This window comes from Magnolia sinica, chromosome 5, assembly GCF_029962835.1.
Source record: "Magnolia sinica isolate HGM2019 chromosome 5, MsV1, whole genome shotgun sequence".
NCBI lineage: Eukaryota > Viridiplantae > Streptophyta > Magnoliopsida > Magnoliales > Magnoliaceae > Magnolia > Magnolia sinica.
The window spans coordinates 83,806,024-83,830,786 of NC_080577.1; the positions used below are offsets into that span (position 1 = coordinate 83,806,024).

General features: G+C 38.7%; 1 protein-coding gene across 4 annotated transcripts in view; it reads left to right on the plus strand.

Annotated features, from left to right (window-relative positions):
• LOC131246223 (uncharacterized) overlaps positions 1–17,094 on the plus strand; it is a 30,042-nt gene extending 12,948 nt beyond the window's left edge. For 2 of the 4 annotated variants that reach the window (XM_058246131.1, XM_058246132.1), the window contains one exon: positions 16,510–17,094. In XM_058246131.1, the coding sequence (XP_058102114.1) occupies positions 16,510–16,761 (252 nt within the window). In that variant the 3' untranslated portion in view covers positions 16,762–17,094. Of the gene's footprint in view, positions 1–4,085; positions 4,119–5,127; positions 5,435–16,509 lie in introns of those variants that run through there. The other 2 variants (XM_058246133.1, XM_058246134.1) reach the window with 2 other exon arrangements.
• The last annotated feature ends 7,669 nt before the right edge of the window (positions 17,095–24,763 follow it).

The following is a 24,763-nucleotide window of genomic DNA, read 5'->3' on the forward strand; positions in this document are numbered from 1 at the left end:
ATGCTCTGTAAGATGTATATATTAGATTTGACAGTTGCTGGCCAGATCTGGACAGGATGCGATCAAGGCAGTTCATCTTGTTTTCAACGGATCTCGTCCATTCGATATCATATTACGCTGAAAATTGAACCCTAGCCCAATGTTGACATGCTGAAGATCGACTTTTTGATTGCCTGATGTAGGAGATTTCATCATATCAATCCATTATTATCACATGGCTATATTTGAGTCACGCATTGATTCCTAGTTGCCATGGACATGTTTGTACATGGTTTTGATGCCCTGATTGTATCTTGATTATTATCCTATGATCAATGTTGTCAAAATTGTTATCGTGTTGCAAATCGTAAGAGGGGTGAATCATATCAAATCTCAAATTGTATCGTAAATCATAAGATTTTTTAATTTTTAATTTTAATTAAAAAAATATACATTAAAAAAAATGAAAAAATATAAGTAAATCAGAACAGATTAAAAACTCATTAATCATCCATTTCCCATCAACATGTACCAAAAAAGTAATACATATCATGATATTATCAATTGAGAAAATGTATATGGTATATATATGATGATATTAGAGGATTTGTATATTTCCTTTGTTTTCTTTTGTTGTCTTTCGGAAAATTTACCTTAAAAAACATACAAGAGTCCTTTAATAATTTTGTTATTTGTACCTTTATTAAGTGTAGAATCACGTTAGGAAAAATGGCATTCGATTCCATTGTGAATAGTATTTTGATTTCTTTGCTTGGGGTTTTTGAACATCAAGATCCCCAAATCTTCTCTTGCCTCTCTCGCTCTCTCAAAAGAAAAAAATGAGGATATATTTAATAGGGGAAAGCCCTTTTCATGTTTTATGAGAAAAAGGGTACAAAGAAAGAAGAAAAAATAGAATTAAAAAATGATTTTTAAGTACTTGTTGGGCCCATTTATGTAATCTACAATTATCGTATGATTCATACGATTCGATACGATTATTGTATGATTCGATACGATTAGTACGATTGTTTGGGATTTACGATTTGGGTGTACGATTCAAATTATACCCCCATACGATACTATATGAATCGTACAATTCATATTGTGAATCATACGATTATGATAACACTGCCTATGATATGAATGCATGTATGATCTCCTATTATGCTGAATATTCTCTCCCAAAATTTCCCTATTTTAAGTATTTATATTGTGGGACACCATTGATGCAGGACATGAAATTCAAGATTTTCAGGCTTTAGATTACACTAGTTCAGAAACAATTACAAAAAATTCCACATCCCACACAAAAATTCAAACACTCAATCAAGGGGAATCTTATGCGGATCCAAGCCTACACATGCTAGTGCCGAATCAATCAAAATTATAGACCAAACAAGAATCAAAGGAGGGTAAATTCATCTACACATGCACAGAAATAATTCGCTAATCCAAGGGGTTCACAAATTTCAATTCGGGGAACCCTAAGGTTGAAGAAAGGGCATAGAATTGGGGATTTGAGTAATTTAGGATTAGGGTTAGGGATTTGGGGTGAAAGAGGGGTGAAAGAGAGGAGAGAGGCGAACCAAAAAAATACCGCACGTGTGGACAGTAGTAATGACCCAGATGCACGTGCATATGATATTGACCACACGCGTGTGGGGCCCACTATTCAGAAAAATGCCACCTTAGCCCTGGTCGGCTAGGGATGGACTCCAAAGCCCCCAAATCTCAGCTCGATCCGATGAATGGTTTGTGCGTGGTGCTTCGTCGAAGTTTCAGCCCTCCTGAAGGGCCAAATTCTGGAAATCTACTGTAGATGGAGAAACGCCTGCAAATATTGATAGATTTGCAGATGGAATGCTTGTAGGAGGAGAAATATGGATTGAAGAGGTGGGGGCGAATCGGGATAGGTGTGGCTTTGTACCACGGTAGTCACCCTTTCGAGAAAGGGAGGGTTTCGCATCCAATTGAATATCCACAACTCAAAAATTTAGAGGAGCAGAAAAACGCTGCAATTTTATTAATCTTCATTGAGAAAAAAAGACTACAAGGGGTGTCTATTTATAATAAAACCCTATACCCCAAAACTCGCGCCATGTACGCAACCTATTACTTGGAGACGAAGTAATAAAAAATAACAACTAATCAAAGCAATCTAAACCGTCCATGTATTCCTAATAACATAATAAGCAAAACCCAAAGTACTAGATCAATTAGAATAGTGGGCCATGATCATGAGAACCTATGGTGGGGTTCACATGACTATCGGGTCCACTCCAACGAACCAAAACGCAATCCTCTAGGAGACCATCCCTGGACGTCGTCATCGATCCAGATAGATAGTGGGGCCCTCCTCCTCCTTGCGTACGTGCGTAGGGGGGCGTGCTTGTGCGCGTGATGTCCCCATCAACCGTGGTCTAAGTTGAGCACTAACAAGATGATTGTGCTTGTATGGTCATTACTTTGAGGGCATGCAAGAGGGACACAGTCCTTGTCGTGCCTTAGATGTACGGGCATTCAGCCCATTATGTGAAGATGGGACATCATAGACCTTGACATGTATTAGGCTGTGTGCATGCGTGTATAGACCATGTAGATGAGACCATATGCTCATGTAGGGCATGCTAGTAGAACATGCATAATTCTGTGTATGATGTGAGGTACTTAACTGCTTATAAACCTCGAGAGTGTCCTGGTTATGCGCATAGTCGCATAACTTAATACACAAAAATGGGACATGATAGTTCCTTCGAATGTCTTAGATTACTTGTCTGATTATGAAAGCATGTTGTGTAGCTTTATGCTTCATGTGATGATGATGCATCATGAGATGCTTTTTGTTATATGGTGGATGATTATGACTGCGTAATTGTGCATGTTCGATCAGATGGGATAAGGGAGTTGTGCGCACATCTACACCACATGACTACTTTCGCATAGCTGGTTATGTATAGAGCTGCTCCGTGAAGTGGGAGTGGTTGATCCATGTGGAGGCATGGCATGACTTACTGTCTATGTGCCTCTAAAATGAACGCCTGGGCACAAGACACTAGATATACCTGTATACAATATTTGTCAATGGTCATGCAGGGAGAGTTTGAGAAACAATTGGGAGCAACTTTATCTTTTGTTGGAGAAATAGTTAGTGGTCTAGTATAAAACAAGCTGGTTGGGAGAAACATCATCAACTGGCCCCAGAAACTAGAGCTTGCTCTCACTATAGTGCGGGTACTCTTATGTTATTCAAGAGTTGCTCCCTCATTCTCCTAATAAGGATAATGACAAAGAGTTCCTGGCTATCTGTGCTAAACATATCAAATGGCAAAGGGACAATGAAGTGGTCAAAGTGTATATTTTGGCCTCTGTCTATGATGTCATCCACATCAGTTGTGGAATATGATGAATGGCTGGTATGCGGCTACATGGAATGTTCTATTCTTAGATTGCCGCTTAAGTCCAAGCTTTTAGAAAGGAAACTCTATAACCTAAAATAGAAGCGTGCACTCCCATAAGTGATCATTTCCTCAATATATGTGAGATCACTAGTGAGCTTGAGATGTTGGGAGTGGCTAAAGAGGAGGTTACTATATTCAGCACGGTGTTAATGTCTCTAACTTTGATGTAGAAAAGGTTTGTTGACAACTACCATATGAATAAGATTGCTTATTCGGAGACAGAGTTGCACACACAACTGGCCATCTTTGAGGTCAACAATAAACATGACAATCTTCATGTTGCTCACTTGACTAAGGGATCCACGGGCGCTAAATCAAATCCAAATGACCTAAGAAAGGCGGGCAAAGGGGGAAGAACAACCTTCATGAAAGCAAGCCATTAAAAAGTTAGTAGCCCGGCCCAAAAGGTGGTGTTCAGAAACCCGGAAAGGGCAAGTCAGGAGGTAATGGCAAGAAAGGGAAAGGACCCTGCTAACATTGTGGGAAGCCGGGCCATTTGGAGAGTGAGTGCTTTGCATTCAAGTGACAGCTTGCTTGTGAGGCAAATGTAAGAATAGCTCACTCCTCACTTTCCTGTGTTCATTCCAAATAAATCAAGCATCTATGCTTGCTTACTACTCCTAAACTGTGACTGTAATAATGCAGATGGTAGGTAGACTCAAGAAGGAAAGTGAAGAGAGGATGTGATGCGGACATCAGGCCATTCAAAGTATATCAACGTAGGATACGAGTCGGGTTTCTAGAGGTTGAAAACCTTACATACGTGTTCGTGACATGTGTAAGTTACTTAAAGGAGACATTTGGATCGTTGGATCGTGAGGATAGTGTGATTGGACCGTTGGATCGTCACGGCCTACCTTCATTACGCCACCTTCACGACGCTATCATCGGGGCCCATTGAACATCTTAAATGAATTTAGTTTATGAACATTTGGTTTATTTAAGTTTTGAGATAGTTTGCGCACAAAGTTTGTGCGAATTTCTTTTTTTTTAAAATTTTTTTAATAGGGGTATTTTGGTAATTTCATGTAATTACGAATTTATAAAGGTTGCCCTAAGCCTAAAGCATGTTATGATATGTTTATGAAAGAAAAAAGAGAGCTTTTTGCTTCTGACGATTTGGTCTTCGACTTCCAGTGATTGGAAGAGGGCGTGAGGCCCAAGGAAGTGATTTCTCATCCCCTACTTCTTTCTCCTTCTTTCTTTTCTCAAGGCAATCTTTTTCTTTAACCTTATTATCTTCCTTTTCTCATAAAATCTTTAGATATAGAAGCCGATCTTGTTCCTTTTTCTTATCTAAATCATTAGATATCAAAAGATTTTCAGCCCCACATAAAACTCATCACCCAAATCTAAATTTGAAGAACCACCAATTCTTTTCTGAATTTTCCAGATTTCCCAATCTAGAAAATTCTTATTTTCTGGATTAGAAAATCCACTTGGATCGTTAGACGGACCTATTGCAAGACGAAAGTTCTATCTTTCGCCGGATCCAACTAAAATCAGATTTTAAGATTCAATACTTCGTGTTTGTGATGGATGGCCATAATCAATGCTATATTAACCTTATTTCTTTCTTGTGTTTATGATGTATAAGGTTGATATTTTATTTGTTTTCTAAGATTGCATAAATCTGCCCCTTTCATATACCATGCTCATTTAAGGTTGGATTAGGTCGTCCTACATCAGGATGAGACCTGCAGAAGCCAGAGCTGAAGACTGTAGTGAGGATTGGAGTGTAGTAGTTATATGAAGCCCCTTTCAAGGATTTTCTTTAGTTTATGACCGATTTAGATAGTTTGCTAGTATTAGCTTATTATACTTCTCATAGCTGTCTGTTTGAGAAACAATTTTTTACTTGATGATGGTTATCTTTTGTTCGATTATCATTCCTCATTATAGCTTCATAACTGGTACATGTAGTTCTTGTTGATATTGTTTATGATTCACGCTATGTGACATGGTGAATGATAAGAGTCTTGTCTTGGGATGTATCTTGTATCGGGGATTGGGCTTTGATTATGTTATCCTAATGATTTGGATCACAAATCCATCAAATATCTAGTTAAAGCTTCATGAATTATGATAGAGACTCTTGGTAAGATATTGTGCAAGATATGCAATAATGATAGAATTGGTGATCCAATTCTCACCTTGAAGGATAGGATTAATTCAACATGCATATTAGGAATTTAGGATCCTTGTTTTGATGCTTACCACACTCATTTGCCAAATTGTGGTAGGTTAGAGTTTTAAAATATGAAATATACATGAGTCATATAGAGGATGTTCTAGGACAAAAATACCTTTATGCTGCACATGGATGCGTTAACCTGGTTAAGTAAGCATGTTATCCTAGAATGGATGCATCCAAGTACCGCATCGATATTTCATCATAAACTTGGTTTGAATCATGTTGGATTGCTCATTGACACTCTAAAGAGGTTAATATTCCCACATGCAATGGTATTCCTTGAAATATATAGTATGTGTAAGCCGTGGAATCTCACCTGTCTTGTGGATGGAATCTTGAGATGTTGATAATGGTGGATATGATATGGGTTGTATCTTGGTAGTCAATCTTTCTCCCACCAAATGTAAGATGGTTCGGAGCATTACTCAATGAAACCATATGACTTTCTTGCTGGTTATGGGAAAGGATGCCTCTTGGCATGTTTTAATTGTTAGTGTCAATTCCCAATTGAGATAAGAGAGGTTCCTAACCTTGTAATAAAGGGAATGTAATGTACACTGTACATTTTATGAAGTGAGATGTGAAGATGTCTCAATCAGTGGGAGAGAATAAGGACATGTCATGATTACACAGTTATAGATCAACTGTGTGAGGTTATTTGTGTTAGATGAACCTCAATGTGAATATGGCTTTATGATCCACTTGTGTGGATGTTGTATTTGCTTGTTTGAATAATATTTTAGATAGTGGGTCATCTCATAATTCTAATTGTAATGTTGTCAAGTGTTGTATGGACAACTCATATTAATTCTATGATGATCTAGATATGTGGTTTGTGCATGTATTATTCCTAAGGATCATGTGGTTCTTTAGTTAAAATTTAGGTTGCTGGTAATTGGTCTAGATCATGACGAGGTTAAAGACACAATGAATTGGACAACAATGGAATGTTGCATAATATATATAGCTCTGTGCTATGAGTAACTTTGTGGACTTCCATGAGAGGACAAGTTTACTCCCAACATCATGTTATGATCCTCTGTGTTACTATGGTTGGATAGAGTCTTGTTTGGCACAAGTACTCAAGTTAAGGGAGATTAGCTTTTTGGGCAAGTGGGAGTTTGTTGTTGTATAACTTGCTAAGTCAATGTGTTAATCTTTTCCATTGATTAGATGATCTTGAATGTAGATCATGATGACCATAGGTCCATTTGCGGACATATTTTTAATGTCATGACGTGTACGTGGGTATATCTTAAATCATACGTGCATATGGGTTAAAGGAGAGGGATTCCTTTGGTTGTCCTTGGGAACTTAAGATTAGACACAATGACCATTGGTCAAGGGAGAGTTGTGTTAGATTATTCCATGACCACCTAACAGGTTATAGGACAAGCTTGTGGTAGCTATCATTTTTATGTGGTCATTCTATCTGAGGGAACCAATGATGAATTAGGATTGAGGGTCTCCACCATTGGGTTTTGTAATAAGTTGGTGTGCCTATGCCCTTCCCTCCATAGGAGTGTAAAGGTGCATTGAAATAAGCTCCTGGTGTTGGACTTGTTGGATACTTGCATTGAAGGATCAATTTAAGTCTCTAGACCAGGAGAACCATCATGCTTGGATTATAATCGACTTGTGTGTACTAGCTTTGACTAATCCCTAGACTTGAGGACGTATGGGGAGTTCAAGTTCCTAATGTAATGTACTTTGGCTCGCCTTAAGAAGTCAATTGCAGTGCCTCATATATGTGTTGTTGGGTTCATGCATTGGGATATGGTTGAGGTACATATGATTCAACAAGTGATCCATTGGTCTCTTAAGGACACTATTATGGCTATATCTGGCAATTAGGCCATCGAGGGTGGTGGAGCACCATATTAGTCTCCCCTAAAACCTTAATTCCTCCTTGTAATGAGGATCTTATCTCAATGATACACCAAAACAAAGAGCCTTAGACGCCTAAACCCCTAGGGCATCACCACCAAGGTGTCCCGTATTGGTATCGGTTGGCGTAACGGTGCCCTTCAAAACCGAGACGGATACGGGGGCGTAACGGCGATACAGGGGCGTAACGGCTTGTAACGGCGCATTTTTTTTTTTACCAAAAAAATATGAAAAAATATGGATTAAATCCGGAATATTCTAAGCATTCCAAATATGCATTCATTTATAAATTGGAACATGTTTATGGTGGTGTAACGGTCCACTCTTTGGTGAGAAGTTGTATCGGACTGTCTGATGAATTTATGAACTAGATAACCTGAATTTGACTACAAAGTTCATATATTTAATTTTCTAACTATCTACTATCAATGATAGATATATTAAAATGAATGTAATATAAAAATATCTTACATTAGGTGTTTGCAATTATTTTTGAGGAATTTCTCGAACATACCGGTGGTCCTGTGCAGTGTGGTGCACGTGACTGTGATAGTGTGATTTAAAAAATAAAAAATTAGTAGTGTCTGATATACTCCCTGCAACTTGATTAAGGATTACTTGATTGGTTGTCGGGGGAGCTATTTTAAATACAAGTTCGGCAGTGTCAAGTGTGTACTCGCGTTGCAATAATACTGCTGTGAGCTGTCTGCTGCAAATACTTACCTTAATACAAATATATACTCACAATCACAAGTCACCACCAAAATGAAAATCTGCTTTTTTGTGGTTGCTCGACCTCCACATCATCGTCATCGTTACCATCAGGCTAAGGCTGTCCAATAGGTGTAGGTGCTACATATCCATAATATCCAGTGCCAGAAGGAAATATTAGATCAACGAAACCAGAGGATGACTGATCCTGACTAAGTAACGACTCTGACCCTAAGTAAGGATATCCACCAGTGCCCGTCGAATAGCCATACTGGTGCCCATACTCAGGCTGTTGAGAATCTTGAGATTGAGAGTGCGTCTGCTGTGATGAGTAACTTGAATTTGGATATGGATATCTATGATCATATGGATATTGATCGGGAGGGCTACTCCAACATGAATGTGATGGAACAGGCTCAGTATAACCATCATAATCATAATCCAATTGACCATAAGAATATCCATTATAATAACCAAGACCATGAGCCTACTGATGTTCCGGACCTCCAAGACCCGGTGCACCACTAGATGTACCCTCCTCCTGCTGGCTGTATCGTGACTCAGTACACTCATAAGTCCGACCTCGTGTACCACCTCGTCGATGTTCATCGGCATCGCGATCTATAGACGGCTGTATAGGGCACTGAGCAACATTGGAAGTGCCAGCACCAGGGGCAGGGGGGTCATCGTCACCATCATTCGACACGGTTACGTTACCACTGCTCATACTCTTTTGTTGATCTTGAGCCGCACCCATACTTGGCATAAACGCTTCCCCTCTTACTGGGTCCAACACATCTGCACGACTCTCTTGTTGCGCTCTACGTATTTCTGGGTTATCAATTTTCAATTCTTCACTATCCTCTTCAATTTGCTTTTCCCTTGTTTCCAACCAAGGTAGAAGCGGGTCATCCTCATCATAAATATTGTCCAAGTTTATTGGATAGTAGTCTCCATCGTCGACAGCTGTAATGCTCCTATGATGTCGTCGCATTCTTAGTTTTATATTGTGGTGTATGAAGACAAGTCCATCTAATGTTCTAGTCTGCAATCTATTCCTATTCTTTGAATGAATAAGCGCAAAACAACTCCATATCCTTTCGTAGCTAGATGAAGATGTTGTCTGGCTTAAAACTTTTACTACAATTTTTTGGAGAGCCTTCGTACTATCTCCGAAATTAATCCACCATTCGGCCGGTTGCAACTTAGATACTACATGCTGTGCAAGAACATCTCCAAAGCTACCAAGGCGATTTTCAAATGTATCTAATTCATTCAACGCCTTTATTTGCAGATCTATGTCAGACTCTAATCTCTTTATCACATTTTTTAGCTCGACACGAACTTCATCATCCTCAACAAATGATTGGGCATATCAATACCTAGGATTTAGATAATAACCTGCTGCATGAAGATCATGATGGAGTTGTTTTGTCCATCTCTTGTCGATCATCCTCCAATAAGACTCCTAGCTTCTACAATCACGTTGAATTGCCAACTTTGCCTTATCCATGGCATCATATAGGAAGCCCATAATAGGTGCTTCGTCGGTTTCAACAAGACAGAGTACCCTCATTAGTGGCCCCATCACCTTTAGGATCGACTTGACCCTCTTTCAATATTTGTTGTCCCGTATGGTGTTCACAACTTCAACCGGTGTCCCTGATATCTTCTTCCCATGTTTTGTGTTAAGCCATTCTCGAGAAGCGAACATCTCACTCAACTCTCTCCTATGTTGGAATAAACTCTCTAATGCTATAAAGTTTGTTGCGAATCTAGTCGTCGCATGCCTTAACAACTCGTCCTTTCGTGAACTTTCTCATTATTGCGACTATTTGATTATGATTGTAAATAAACGTTGTCACTTCTCTTGCCCTTTCGACTATTTCCTTAACATTCTTCTTTTTCCCAATATCTTCCCATATAAGATCAATACAATGGGCAGCACATGGTGACCAAAAAAGATGTTTTCTCTTATCCATCAACATATGTCCTGCAAGCTTATATGATGCTTCATTATCTGTCACAATCTGCACTACATTCTCCTTTCCAATCTCTTCTACAACTTTATCCATTAGTTTAGTAATATAATTAGAATCTTTTGTTACTTCTAAGGCATCAATTGACTTATGGTATATAGTTCTTAAGTGGTAGTAAACCATGAAGTTGATCATGCTGCGTCTGGTTGGGCCAGTCCAGCCATCACACATGATCATGCATTCTCTGGCTTGCCATACAGGTTTAAAGGTAGCCACGTATGCTTTCACATCTGCATACTCTACATCTATCTATTTCCCCCCTAATCTCCTTAACCGTGGGAGCTTTTATTCCTTCACTTGCTTCTGCTATTGCATCAATTACCACCTGCGAATATGGAGAATTGGGCGCGTTAGGAGGTATGTTGGCATGTATAAATAACTTTGCTGCTGTTCTACCTAATTTCTCAACGGAAGTTCTACTTTATATTTGTTTTACCTTCTTTTGTTTAGTTGATTATTTCCTAAATAGGATTGGATCAATAGAGGGTCTCCTAGGCTTATTTACTTCTTCATCCAAACGTATAGGGGCATCACGTGAAGATGTCTGTCGTCGACTCCCAAACACACGTCGTAACCCACCAAACCTACACCCCTCCTCTATCACGCACTGACCTATGTGTGCCAAACATGCGGCGACGTTCTTCCTCTTCACGAGTTAGACGCAAGCTCTCTCTCCTAGCTATCGTTACTTCCCGATCTGTATCTTCATCAGAATCAATAATATCTTTATCACGAACGCCCATATATTCAGGACCAAACACCTCCTGTCGAGCTGCATCCAAAACATCATCTTTCTTCTTTTGTACAGCAGCACGTTTACCCTTCGACTCATCTAGACTAGCTTGCATTAAATGCATTATCTCCTTCGGTACTCTAGTACATGCCGCAACTTGACCCTTTCGATGTGCCAAATGTTGTTTGAGACAGGTAATTCCACTAGTCACTATTCTATCACAATACTTGCACCTCATTTGGTGCCTAAGACCACCAACCCTCTCACAATGTTGCCATCCAATATCCTCACTTGTTGTTGGCCAGACCCAGACATTTCTTTAGGTTTAGGTAGATAATAGATAATTAGATATAGATTAGAGTATGAATGTATGACATATGTCAATAAAGATGATTTTATGTTCAAACTAAACCCTAAGAAGCTCCAAAACCTGTCCAATATAAACAAATAAAAACATAAAGTCACTAATTCGAAAATAGAAAAAAATATAAAATGGCACCCCAAATCTGTAAAATGCACATTAACATGTTCTACTATGATTAACACATCATATGACATGATTAAAACAACAAAACAATCATTAAAAATTGATTTTTCGAATTTTTAAAAAAAGGGCCAAAATTAATGCGTAAATAGAAAAAAATATATAAAATGGCACCCCAAATTTGTAAAATGCACATTAACATGTTTTACTATGATTAACACATCATATGACATGATTAAAACAACAAAATAATCATTAAAATTTGATTTTTTGAATTTTAAAAAAAAGGGCCAAAATTAATGCGTAAATAGAAAAAATAAATAAAAATATAAAATGGCACCCCAAATCTGTAAAATGCGCATTAACATTTCTACTATGATTAACAAATCATATGGCATGATTAAAACAACAAAACAATCATTAAAAATTGATTTGTCGAATTTAAAAAAAAAGGGCCAAAATTAATGCGTAAATAGAAAAAAATAAAAAAATATATAAAATGGCACCCCAAATCTGTAAAATGCACAGTAACATGTTCTACTATGATTAACACATCATATGACATGATTAAAACAACAAAACAACCATTAAAAATTGATTTTTTGAATTTTTAAAAAAGGGCCAAAATTAATGCGTAAATAGAAAAAAATATAAAATGACACCCCAAATCTGTAAAATGCACATTAACATGTTCTACTATGATTAACACATCATATGGCATGATTAAAACAGCAAAACAAGCATTAAAAATTGATTTTTCGAATTAAAAAAAAAAGGGCCAAAATTAATGCGTAAATAGAAAAAAATATAAAAAAAATATAAAATGTACATTAACATGTTCTACTATGATTAACACATCATATGGCATGATTAAAACAGCAAAACCATTAAAAATTGATTTTTCGAATTAAAAAAAAGGGCCAAAATTAATGCGTAAATAGAAAAAAATATAAAATGGCACCCCAAACCTGTAAAATGCACATTAACATGTTCTACTATGATTAACACATCATATGGCTATGACTAAAACAGCAAAACATATTAAAAAAAGTATAAATACCTATTTTTGACGAATTTCTGAAAAATGGCTCACCGAGCTTCGATTCAAGAAAATCCGTAATATAATGTGTTATCTTAAATACCAAACCAAGATTGGTCGAAATTAGTAGTAGAAGGATTGAGTGAGAGTTTGAAAGCAAATGGTTTCAAAAAAAATGAAAAAAGGAGCTAAAAAAGGCAAAAAAAAAAGTTGCCGTTATATGACCATTACGAGCTAGCCGTTACGGGTCAGTTATGCCGTTACGTGCAAAAATGGGACATCGCCGATACGGCCTCGAAACGTGCAACGGGTCCCACCATTACCGATACGTGTCGGCCGTTACGGCTAATACGTATCCGATTTGGGATACCTTGATCACCACTGAGAGAGAGAGAGAGAGAGAGAGAGAGAGAGAGAGAGAGAGAGAGATTGCTTCCACATGTTCCCACGTGTGTGGCCCATTCTGTTATGTGGATCTTGGCCTCGCTTAAGGGATTCTGCGCGTAGGCTTTCCTCACCTCATCTGGGATAGATTTGGGAGATAACTTTTTTCTTTTAAAGGTCCGACATTAGCAATTCAATGGTGGCGGTCAAAAGACATGGCCGCGTTTTGGCTAATTGTAGAAAATTCAATGTCTAAACAGTGATCCATAAGACCTGATTAATTAATTTGGACCAATGTTTTAAATAGCGGTAGCGTGTTGCGTAGCTTCAACCCTCTATAGCGTGTAGTTGAAGCTACACGATACCTCTATATTTTAATTTAAAAATAGGAAAATATGATAAATAGTAAGCAAAAAAGCAAAAATATAAAAATGCCAAAAAAAAAAAGAAAGAAGAAGTATAAGCTTGTTCAAACAAGTTGCTAATTATCATTTATCAAAAGTTAATCTACATATATAAAGTTATAAAACAAATCAAAAATTATCGCATCAACAACTTTCTGAGCAAACCACTTTAATTAATGTCTAATTGAAACCACAAGCACAACTAACAAGTATAAAAAGAAATTAAAATCCCATGGGTTAAGGGTATTAAGTACAATACATATGTCATCTATACGACGTAGGGTTTTTGAAAACCTTTTTATTTATTTATTTTAGTTTTAAAGTTTTAGTGTGTGAGTTTCACACCAACTTTAACAAAGGACCACCACCATTTCAAGTGAAACTAAACATAAAAGGTTTGGTTTTTTACTTTAGATTTTAAGGTTTTCTTATGATTTGAGTTTTACACAATTTTTAAAAAGAAAAATTTTAAAAATAGAAAAAAAAAATTGTAGTGTACGCTATAGGGGATTTACGCTATTTAGCTACACTGTGTAGCGTATGCTACTGCTACACTACAAACACTATTTGAAACACTGATTTGGACTGATAAAAATCTTTATTTTTTCTGCTAAGTTTCTAAAATGCTAACAGTAGGGACAACTCATAATGTTTGGTTAAGATGCATCCTCTTCCCAACCATCCATCCCAACATCCTCATCTTTGCAATGGTCATTCGCAACAAACTATGCTTTGTCATCATCATCATCATCTCAAGAAAAGGGATTAGGCTTTGGAAGAAAAAACAAATTTGAAAATGGAGAGAAGAGGGGGGGATCAAGAGAATAGTTTCATTCATTCTTTCCTTTACTTGGCAAGCCCTTAAGATTTTGAAGGAAGAGGAGATTGGGAAAGTTGGCACTTAATGGAAGAGATTTAGGAGAAGAGGAAAGGAAAGAGGAAGAAGACAAACGATGAGGATGAGATTAGTAGGCCACATGATTCGGGGATTGACAAATTGCAAATGCTAAAGGATGGAGACGATTCGATTACTAGGCTACATAAATGAAAAAGCAAGATGGATAAGAGGACCCACCCTGGTACCATGAAAAGAATATTGAAGCATATGAATTGTTTCTGTATTTAATGAATAAGCTGAATACAAACATATGGTCTTTGTTGGCTTCTCAAGTGTACTTCGGAAGATTCTAGATATCTTCTCCAATCTTCTCCATTTTATCTCTGGAGATCCTGGATATCTACTCAAGCCTATCTAAAAGATTTACATAGATTACAAGAATACTCTTATAGCACATAAAAATTACAAGATTACCTCCATAGAAATTACACCACTATTTCTTAACATACACCACCATTTCTCAACAGATGGTGATGATTTACTGAATGAAGAAGGCTTGCTCAAACACATTTAATTACTTCATAGTTGGCTGTTGATATTTTCATTTTCAACTGCCAAACTTTAAACCAACATATAAATTAAAATAGATGTCCAAATTTCGGATTTAATGATTTCTGATGCGGGTCCAAGCATACGAGCAAGTCTATGCCTTTGGAATCTGGTTGAAATCTCCTATGGGTGGACACAACATGTTCTTTAATATTGATATTGCACGACTATTTATATAGTGATGAAGCTGAGGTATTTTTGTTGCCTTTTTATTGAAATACATTTACAAGTGATCTTATGTTCTTTATGAAATTGCCGCGAGAATGACAGAAAAGCCCCCCTTGAGATGTACACCCTGATTATCAGCACTTCTAGTCCTTGAATAGCTAGGCCTGGGTGCATTTTCTGATAGGGGAGTTGTTTCATACTCTGGCTGCATATGATGCCTGGTACGCAGACACACAGAAATGGTACACGTGCCAAATACTAACTTAAATTAAACCAACTAAATTGTGGAACCCACCGTTGCTAAGTTACAATCTAAAAATCAGATTGGTTGCACAATCTTAACCTCTGATTCGTGGACACTTGTGTTTTGAAATAAGACCATTGGATTTTTTTCATTTTTAACTGTCCAATAAATGTTCCACAATCAACTAATTAGATTACCAGATAAGAGTAATGTTTTGTTCATGATACATCTAAATTGGTACCCATAATTTGGACAGTTCAGTTCAAATTATTTGCATGCCACATTTGCAAGTCCTCATTATTTATTACTGCCTGTGTATCATCAATCATAATCTGCCAGAGTATCTACCTTTCTGTATTCAATGCAGGAATATGCAATGCATCAACTCTTCAGGGATTTCCCTTTCTTGCATGCACGTGTTGACTAATGAAAAGGAAATTCTAGGGCGTCATGCATATACATTTAGGCATTTTAAAAATGGGACATGATTCAATGAGGGTCCTCTCTTGTGAGGGGATGGAACACATGCCAGAGATCTGAGCCGACACATGTGTCATATATCTGGGCCATTCATTAGGTAGTGCATGCTGTGAACTTGCCATGATGTTGGTCCGCTTATCAGGCAGGCCAAACTCGTATGAGAAAAATTGGCTGTTAGAAAAGAAAACATCCAACAGTCCAAATTCAGTGTTCATGTCTAGCTCACTTGATGGATGTACTGCCCTGATTTTTGGTATATGGCTGCATTACCTAATGAATGGCCCAGATCAATGACATATGTGCAGTCTGCCCAGATCTCTGGCAGGTATTCTGCCCCCTCACATGAGCCCTTCATTGGGTTTTAACCCTACAAAAATATTATGGTCTTAAATTGATCATTTGTCTTTCCTATTTTGTTTTACTTGTTAAAGAAGAGGTTAATGTTCTTACCCTTCAATAAATTGATTGCATGAAGAGGAATGGTACCTGGTTATGTTGTTAAAACAGACCCATTTTCAGGATTTTGGGCATTTTTCTTACTGAGGAGTTGCATGATCCTTGGACCCTGAGTTCGTCTCTGTGGGTCCCATAGTTTGACAATCCAGTCTTTTGATCCGTTGCATCCACCATGGATGGAAGACAATGCCTAGCCATCCAGTCCTTGGCATCCTCTTCTATTGAATGTGTGCTGTTGCTGCATTCTTGGATGCCACCAATTTTAGGGGCTAGGATTGTCCCACATGCAAGATCTTCGGGGAACAGTCTAGATCACCGAGCCATGGGGTCTTGTACAATATCACATGATTCCACTTTCCTTCAATGGCACATAACCATTTCTACATGGTGTTTTTGCAGGAATTGCCAACATACATTCCATCTGCTCTGACAAAGGGGAGGAAGAAACACAAAAGGGCAGTGTTATTCCTCCGTGATCCAGCCATGAGAGTGTGGCCGGTCCTATACCATGAGAACAAGCATAAGAGGATTTTGGGCAGTGGGTGGAGCTCGTTTGCTGCAGCTAACAACCTAAAGGAGGGGGATGCTTGCACTTTTGAAGTTGCAGACAATTCCCAAGCTATGCTCCAAGTGCACATCTCCAGAAGGTAAGAACCATACTATCCGTATCCATCTGAGGTGCACTAGCCCTGCCTTTTCTCCTTTTTTGGCTCAAATGCTCTACACGTATGTTTTTCCATGTGCATGTTCCTGCATACGAGTACAACTTTCATGGGTGCAGAAGTCTGGAATGAGAGAATTTTGGTTGGAAGATGGGAGTGTTGTGGGGAAGACATGTTGCCAGAAACCATCTCTTCCCTTTACATCTGTGTCTGTGGGTGTTCATATTAGGATGGTTTTGTTTTGAGAAATATGCATTTGGGTTTTCCAGTTTGTAGTTATGAGATCCATGGTTAAGTTATCAAGATGTTTTTCAGCCGTCCATGGATTGACATATTTCCTCAGTAGAATGGTCCTAGCTCTTCAATAGGTGGCCTGCAAATAAGTAGGTCAGAAAAGAAACACAACCACTGTCCGCATATAAAGGATAAAGGCCAAAGATTTGATGGCTGGGGTCGAACGATCTTGGATATTTTGGAATATGGTCCATCAACGGTGGTCCCATTCATATCAACTGTTTAGATCATTAAACCATCAGTCCCACATACCCAAACAAAAAGTCCAAATATACTGGGCAAAACCTTTGTCTCAAGGGTCATGTTATGCCGTTCCAGATTCCACATTTCTAATGAAAGGCTGAGGCACCTCCGAGGTGATATGGTAGAGCTGGATAACCGGAATGCAGTAGATCCATCTCTTTTTAGTTCACATGGTAGGATGGTATGTCGATTGGGACTGTTCATCTAGTGGGTCTCGTTGTGGATGGCCAATGTTTTGAAAATAACTATGACAGATGATCATAGCTGTCAAATTTCTTCACTTTCAAGCACTTTAATGTTGACCATTAATCAGTTCTCTTCTCTGCCGTTGCTTTGAAGGCCACTTTTCAGATGGTTAGGATCATCCACTTTGTGTATTCTTGAATCATTTACCATCGTTAACCGGGTCCACTAGACCGAAAGTCCCGATTGACACATCACCCTGTCATTTGTTCTGTAGTTAGATGGCTATACAGTGATACCAAATTCCGTTTCTTCCTGTACATTCTCATCCCTCTCATTAAGTGTACAGAAGTTATATAGATAACATACACTGGTTTCTTGGGTCAGTTGAAAGGGTACTTTCATCCCATCAGTCCAAGGTCCGTCCGGGTGATGTGCTAGGTCAAGTTCGCCCCAGCTAGGCACAGATGTTGAAGCTCTGGGCTTGATCCCCGCCTGATAAAAATAAATAAATAATAATAACCATGTCTGTCACTCTTGAGATTGGCCTGACCCACCAAAAGAAGGCTGTAGACATAAGCTCATACAGGTCAGAATGGAGATTTGAGCCTGAATCAGTGAGAAACCTGGTGTTGAGGGAGAGTCCAGTCTGACTCGACAAGACTCATCAAGTTGACTTGCCAAAAACTCAATGTGACTTGCCGTGATTCAAACTGAATCACTCACAGGGTGAATGGCATTTTATTAAAAATAACAGAGGGAGATGAGACATGAATGCTTGATCTCATGAGTGACATGGTCAATGAGGTACGCATGCTACCACTATTCCATTTGCTGTTTTTTTGTTTTTTATACTCGTTTCAAGGGTCGTTTGGCAGGTGTGAATTGGGGAAAAGGGTTGTTTGGGAGGTGTGAACTGCTGAGAAATCAACCAAATACACACCATCGGCTTCTCTTCTCATGGCTGAGAAACCAATTCCAATTACCACCGATTCCACTGCCTGGAGCTTCAAAAGCGGCTACACACATAACTCTCTGTCACTCTCTTTCCTCTCTGCTGCCTCCAACACACACACACACACACACACATCTCTCTCCCTCCCTCATTCTCTCTCACAGTTGTTGACAACAACCGCCAGTGGATCCCACTTCCTCTGTCTCTCCCACTGATTCCACTGCCTTCACCTCCAACCATCTCTCTCGCCTACCCTTCGCAACTCAAGGTAAACCGAGGGCTGTTTTTCATTTTAATTTTTTTTAGCACTATTACTATTATGGGGAGTCTTAAACCATACAAGTGGCCCTCCCATGGTTAAAAGTTTTCTCAATTTTTGCCAAAGTATATATTTCAATGGGCTTATTGTAATCATTCTGTCAAATGTCACATGTACATTAATTTTGAGTATTAAAGCCAATTTGCATAATCAAATTCAAGTTCTTATGAATATATTTTAGAATTCCAATGTCCAATTATAGTTTGACAAGCACAATTTTTGGATTTCAATCGATTCCAATTTATGGCTGTTAAATGCAATTAGGGATTTCAATTCCATGACAATTGTGATTTAGATTCCAATTCATACTAAATACAAGCTACCAAACGAGCCCTATTGAAAACATATATTATAAACCTAAAAACTTGTAAAATATACAAAAATAGCCTGATTCAAAGCTCAGGTGAGCCCCACCACTTGAGAATTTTACATTGTTCCTGCTGGTATGATCTAAGTTTTTATTTTTATCAGGCAGATATTTCGTATGTATGGCAAGTAAAAGGTTTCTCATGTAAATAGACAGACTGGATTTTGCATATACATCATGTGGGCCCATGGAGCTTGAGTGTTTTACCCACTGTGTAAAACATACGTTGTGGACGTTTCCTGTCAGGCAAAAGGACTACCCTAGCTTAACCTCAACTGGGTTAGGCACACCCAAAGCATTACTTTCACTAACTGAGCGCTAAGTAGGTGAAAAAAAAATGCATCAGATCCAACCCATCCATCAGGTCCATCATCACATTTTTACCATGGATCCTAAAAATCAGTTAAATCCACCACAGGGAAGAGTGTTAACCCATTCCTAAAACCTCTAAAGTCACGTGGCTCTCACACGAGTCTTCTTATAATTAACGTAATTGTGGGAAATCTATTTATCATGGTCTGTTACATCAGATGAGTGGATTGGATTTGATGGTATATACACGCCATGGTGGAACCCATACGAAATTTGGAATACTTCAATGTTGGTGTGCTGATGGACGGAGTGGATCTCATTGACATGAAGTTGGTTCTATCCTTGTCAACAAAACTAACGCCCTTGGTAAGGTTGTTTTTGTGATAGCAAGGTTTACAAGTACAACCCTGAGGACTCTGAGGGGCCACCATGATGCATGGGTTTTATCCACACCGTCCATACATTTTTGCATATCATTTTAGGTTAAAAGCCCAAAAATGAGGTAGTTCTAAGGCTCAAGTGGATCACATAGTGGGGAACACCTACGGTTGAAAACTTTTAGGGGGGCCACAGATGTTTTGGATCAAGCTGATACTTGTGTCTTCTCTCCATCTAAGTCTATGTGACCTTATGAACAGTTTGGATGACAAGGTGTCATCATCACCGCTGCTTTCTGTGTAGTCAGCCCACTTTAGCCTTGGATCTGCCTCATTTTTGGGCTTGTACTCTAAAATGACATGGCAAAATGGATGACGGTGGTGGCCTCTAAAAGCCCTATGTCCATTCAGTTTAGTAAACAGCGTTGGAATGGCTGACATATATTGGACGGTAAAAAATGCAAAATATCCAATGATCTTATTTACGCAAACAAGTGAGAACCAATCCAAATAGGTTACATGCAATTTGTACATATTGCATGGTATATTTGAAGATTTGTAGAAGATTTCTTAGTAATATAGTAGGAACACATCGAACAATGCCACATCATCATTTAAGTGACTGATGGAAGAGTAGTTGTGAATAAGCAGTTATAGGATAGATGACCAAAAAAAAAAAACAGAGAAAATCAAGTAATGTTGAACGATTATAGCAACCACCAAGACGTGAGAAAAATCTAGATGGCCTGATCAAAGGTATAAATAGCAAATAAATTCAGCATGATAGATTCATCTCATACCAACCAAATCAAACCAAACATTGTCTTTCAATTATCTTTTCAATTACCAGTCAATTACATTCTGTAGTGTAATCACTTTACTTTTCCTGTCAAGTAAATTACATTTCTTAGTGTAATTCTTTACTTTCATTTTGTTATTTACATTTAATAGTGTAATCCATAGAGTTAATCCTAGCTGTAATTTAAGTCTACGCTTGCACGCTGGATTCAACTCTTCACTTGAAAAATACGCTTCATAGCTGTTAGTTACGATAAACTGTAAGAATTCTTTTTTCATTTCCCTTTATTTCTACTGAAAAGTCGTTTCGTATGGAAGTCACGGGTGTAACACATCATCAGAGGACCCTACCTTCTGAATATCGTCTGATCTTATTTACACATTGAGTGAGTGGTTGAATAGGTGGCCGATTTCATCAGATCTCAGTCATACACTATGTATTTGCCTATCTTGGAGCTTGGGGTCATAGCTATTTTCAGTTTGAATTGAGGCGCAAATCCAATTCTGGCATGCGCCCGCATACGTATAGCCAAAAACATAGCAGCAACACAGGATTTGTTCTACCAATCTTATTTCATGACTGTGACTTCGTGACAATGGGTTTTAACTTAAGTTAATGTATGCAATGTGACTTTTTGACAATGGGTTTTAACTTGAGTTAATATATGCAATGTGCCTCCGTGACAATGAGTTTTTACTTGAGTTAATATATGCAATGCGATGATTCAAAGAGCATGCATATGAAGTACTATGCACGCCTGAGTATCTTTTAACTCTTTTGCAAACAAAAAACAATCAAGGCATGAGACGATTTAAAGAGCATGCATATGAAGTACGTACTATGCATGCCTGAGTATCTTTTAACTCCTATTTTGCAAACAAAAAACAATCTAGGCATGATATTGTCGTATCGTTACCTCATTAACTTTGCAGTGGTACTGTAGACACCCTACTAATCGAAACATGATCACGTGGCTTTGTAACTTTGGTGGCCCTTGATCCGAGTGGGTACGCACGGCTAAAATCCTCATAGGAAGACAACCAACGGTTCAGATTGAGCCAGTTGAGTGCCAACATTGCACCAAAGTGCTGATTTTGCATTGAGTGCTGCTTTTGTACAAAGCCATCACTGCCAGCACCGGCTTCGCACAAAAGCGGGTTTTGTGCACTTGGGCGCTCCAAGAGAGGCTAGATTGCTTTTTTCTGGTTCAATTTCCGCAAGCCTATGACTCAACACTTCCATCCCAAGATCGAGGGAACCAAAACTAACCATCCAGCCTTACATGTCTCCCTCCAATTGCTTATAAAAGGGACTCCACACTCACAATTCAGAGAAGGGGAGAAGAGACCGAAAGTAAACTCAGACTCTTAGAGAGCCCATACGGAAGATTCTACAACATGTTAAAAATGGATTCATTATATATATATATATATATATATATATCATTCACAACCATTGGATCGTTCGACCTGGACACCTAGTGAATAGCTTGGGGGAAATTTTCCCGGAATGCGTTTACAGAATGGCGACATCATTGGGGAAGAGCTCATAGCCAAAGGCTTGACTCAAAATGTTGGGTTGTAAGTTAAAAAAGGGGATTTACTTGAACTTCCAGTATTGTGCTAGTTTGCATCTGCTAGCATAGTTTACATTCCCGTCTTTACATTCAACATTCCAGTCTCATACTAGTCCCTTTACATTCTTGTTCTTACATTAAACATTCCAGTCTCGTATTGGTTCATTTACATTTATGTATTTACTTTCTTGTCTTTCTATTACCGCGTTTTTATCAATTTTCTAAAAAAACAAACAAAATAGTTTCCAAAAAACAAAGGAGAAAGGCAACGGAACAAGAGAAGGTAGAGAGCAAAGACATAGAGAAGGGAAGGAATGGAGAGTCACAAGCAGAGGCAGATGCACCTGACATGACTTAATCATTAGTAATCAGAAGCTCTGCACAATCCTGCAAGCTTTCTTGTCTTATCTCTTTTTATAAATTGTTTCGTGCCAGAGCTACTCCCTAACTCTTTTTTGTTTTCAATCTCTTTTTTTAAAAAAAAGAATATTAGATAAAGATATTTTGAATTCTGTTCAGGAGAGAGCTAAACCATCCTACAATCGTTGTGCCCAGAAGGCATTTAGGGGTCCGACGCCCTATAAAGCCTATCCATCGAAGCATCATATGAACACGAGTACAAGCCAACATGTCAGTCCAGGGAGATTTGCTAGATCCTACCCTTGATTCACTCATACATCAAACCTTCCAACCCACAACAGACCCTCTAATAGCCAGTCTAGCTTCTAGCATGAGTAGGATAGAGAACTTGATGACCCAGTTTTTCCAAACGGTAGCCCAATAGTCCATCAACAGTGCACAGCAACCTCCTATGCATGTAGATCTTTCAAATCCTACCATTAACCAATTCCAGCCTATCCATTCCGAGGTAAACCGAGTCCATTTCCAATATCATGTAGTAGCTCAAAGTCCCACCCATCCGCAACCAAATGCTAGCAAACCAGTACTTCGCTTATCCAATCTCAATCAAACCAACTCTAGCCATCTCCCCCCAACGGGAATGCCACCCAATTCCAATTTGGACAACCATATGCACAATCTAGTCTAGCATGACCTTCAATCTCTTTTCTTATCTTGAAAGATAGGCTTACCCTACATTAGGAAATCCATTCTAAACTCCTCCCCTATCTGTACCCCACCAGCAAAATCCTCCCGTATGGGCAACCAAAACACGAGAAAGCTAGATCATTATAAAGAAGAAGTTGCTTGAGCCTCTCAAGGGACATGAGCCCCACTCAACAATCAAAACTATCCGAGATTGATGAACTCATGAGGCATTTCGAGGATCAACTCAGAGCTATGAGAAATGAACTTCAAAAGCAACATGGAATGGAAATGCCATTCGCTCGATTTTCCTGATGCTGGGTTACCTCCTAACTTTGAAATCCCCAAGTTCCAAAGGTATGGAGGAACATAATGTCCCACTACCCATCTGAAAGTTTTTTACATTGAACTCAATGCAGTGGCGAGAGATGATGCAATCCTCATCCGTTTGTTTCAAAAATTTCTAAGGGGCAATGCGCTTATAGGGGTGTACAGGAACTGAGCTAGCTCGGTTAGCTCGCTTGACTCGACTAAAAAAAGCTTGATTCGCCTCTGTTCGAAGCAGAGTTCGAGCCGAGTCGAGCTGATTTTTTTAGCTCAAAAATGAGTTCGAGCCAAGTTCGAGTAGGCCCCAGCTCGACTCGACTTAGATCGAATCTAGCTCGAATCGAACTCGAATCGAACTAGTTCGGTGACTTGGTTATTTTGCCATTGATGTTGCTCACCAAGTGTTTGATAAAATGACTCAACGAAGTGTGGCTGGTGGCAAGGAAGATATGTACATGAAATAAATACCCTTTTTTCTAGGTTTTTCTCAGTTTTTATGTTGCATAGAAGGTGTTTGATAAAATACCTGTAAAACCATTGCTTCTGTTTCACATACAAAGGGATTTTGAAGGTGCAGTCCAGGTGTTTGTGGAAATGCCTCAATGGCGAACTCGGCTTGATCTTGGCTCGAACTTGGCCCGAGCTGCTGACCGAACCGAGCTAATTTGTTCAGTCAGGCTTGAGGACTAAGCCGAGCAGAGTCGAGTTGAGGTCAGCAAGTGGCTGAGCTGAGTTGAGCTGAGGCTAGCTCGAGTTGGTTCGACTCGATGTACGCTCCTATGCGCTTAGTTGGTATACATCACTCGATCATCGCAAAATTAGGACTTAGGAAGATCCTTCTCAAGCTTTCATCGATCACTTTGCGTACAACTTAAACGCTGCACCATGAAGGGTAAATTTGGCCGCTGCATCATAAAGGGCAGGTTTGGCCATCCTAAAACAGAAAAGTGATGAGACTCTACTAGCTTATGTTGAACGATGGAGAGCCATAGTCAAACAAATGAGAACACATATTGATGAGGACGAACATATTTTCATGATCATCCATTTGGCTAATCCAAACATATTTAGATATCTGATCTCTTATCCTTGTTAGTGCCTCGATTTGTCAATAACGTGAGTTAGGGAGTCTTGTGTTGGTTGAGCCTCCATTGGAAGACATTGAAGATTGAAGACTTGAAGACTTGAAGCATCA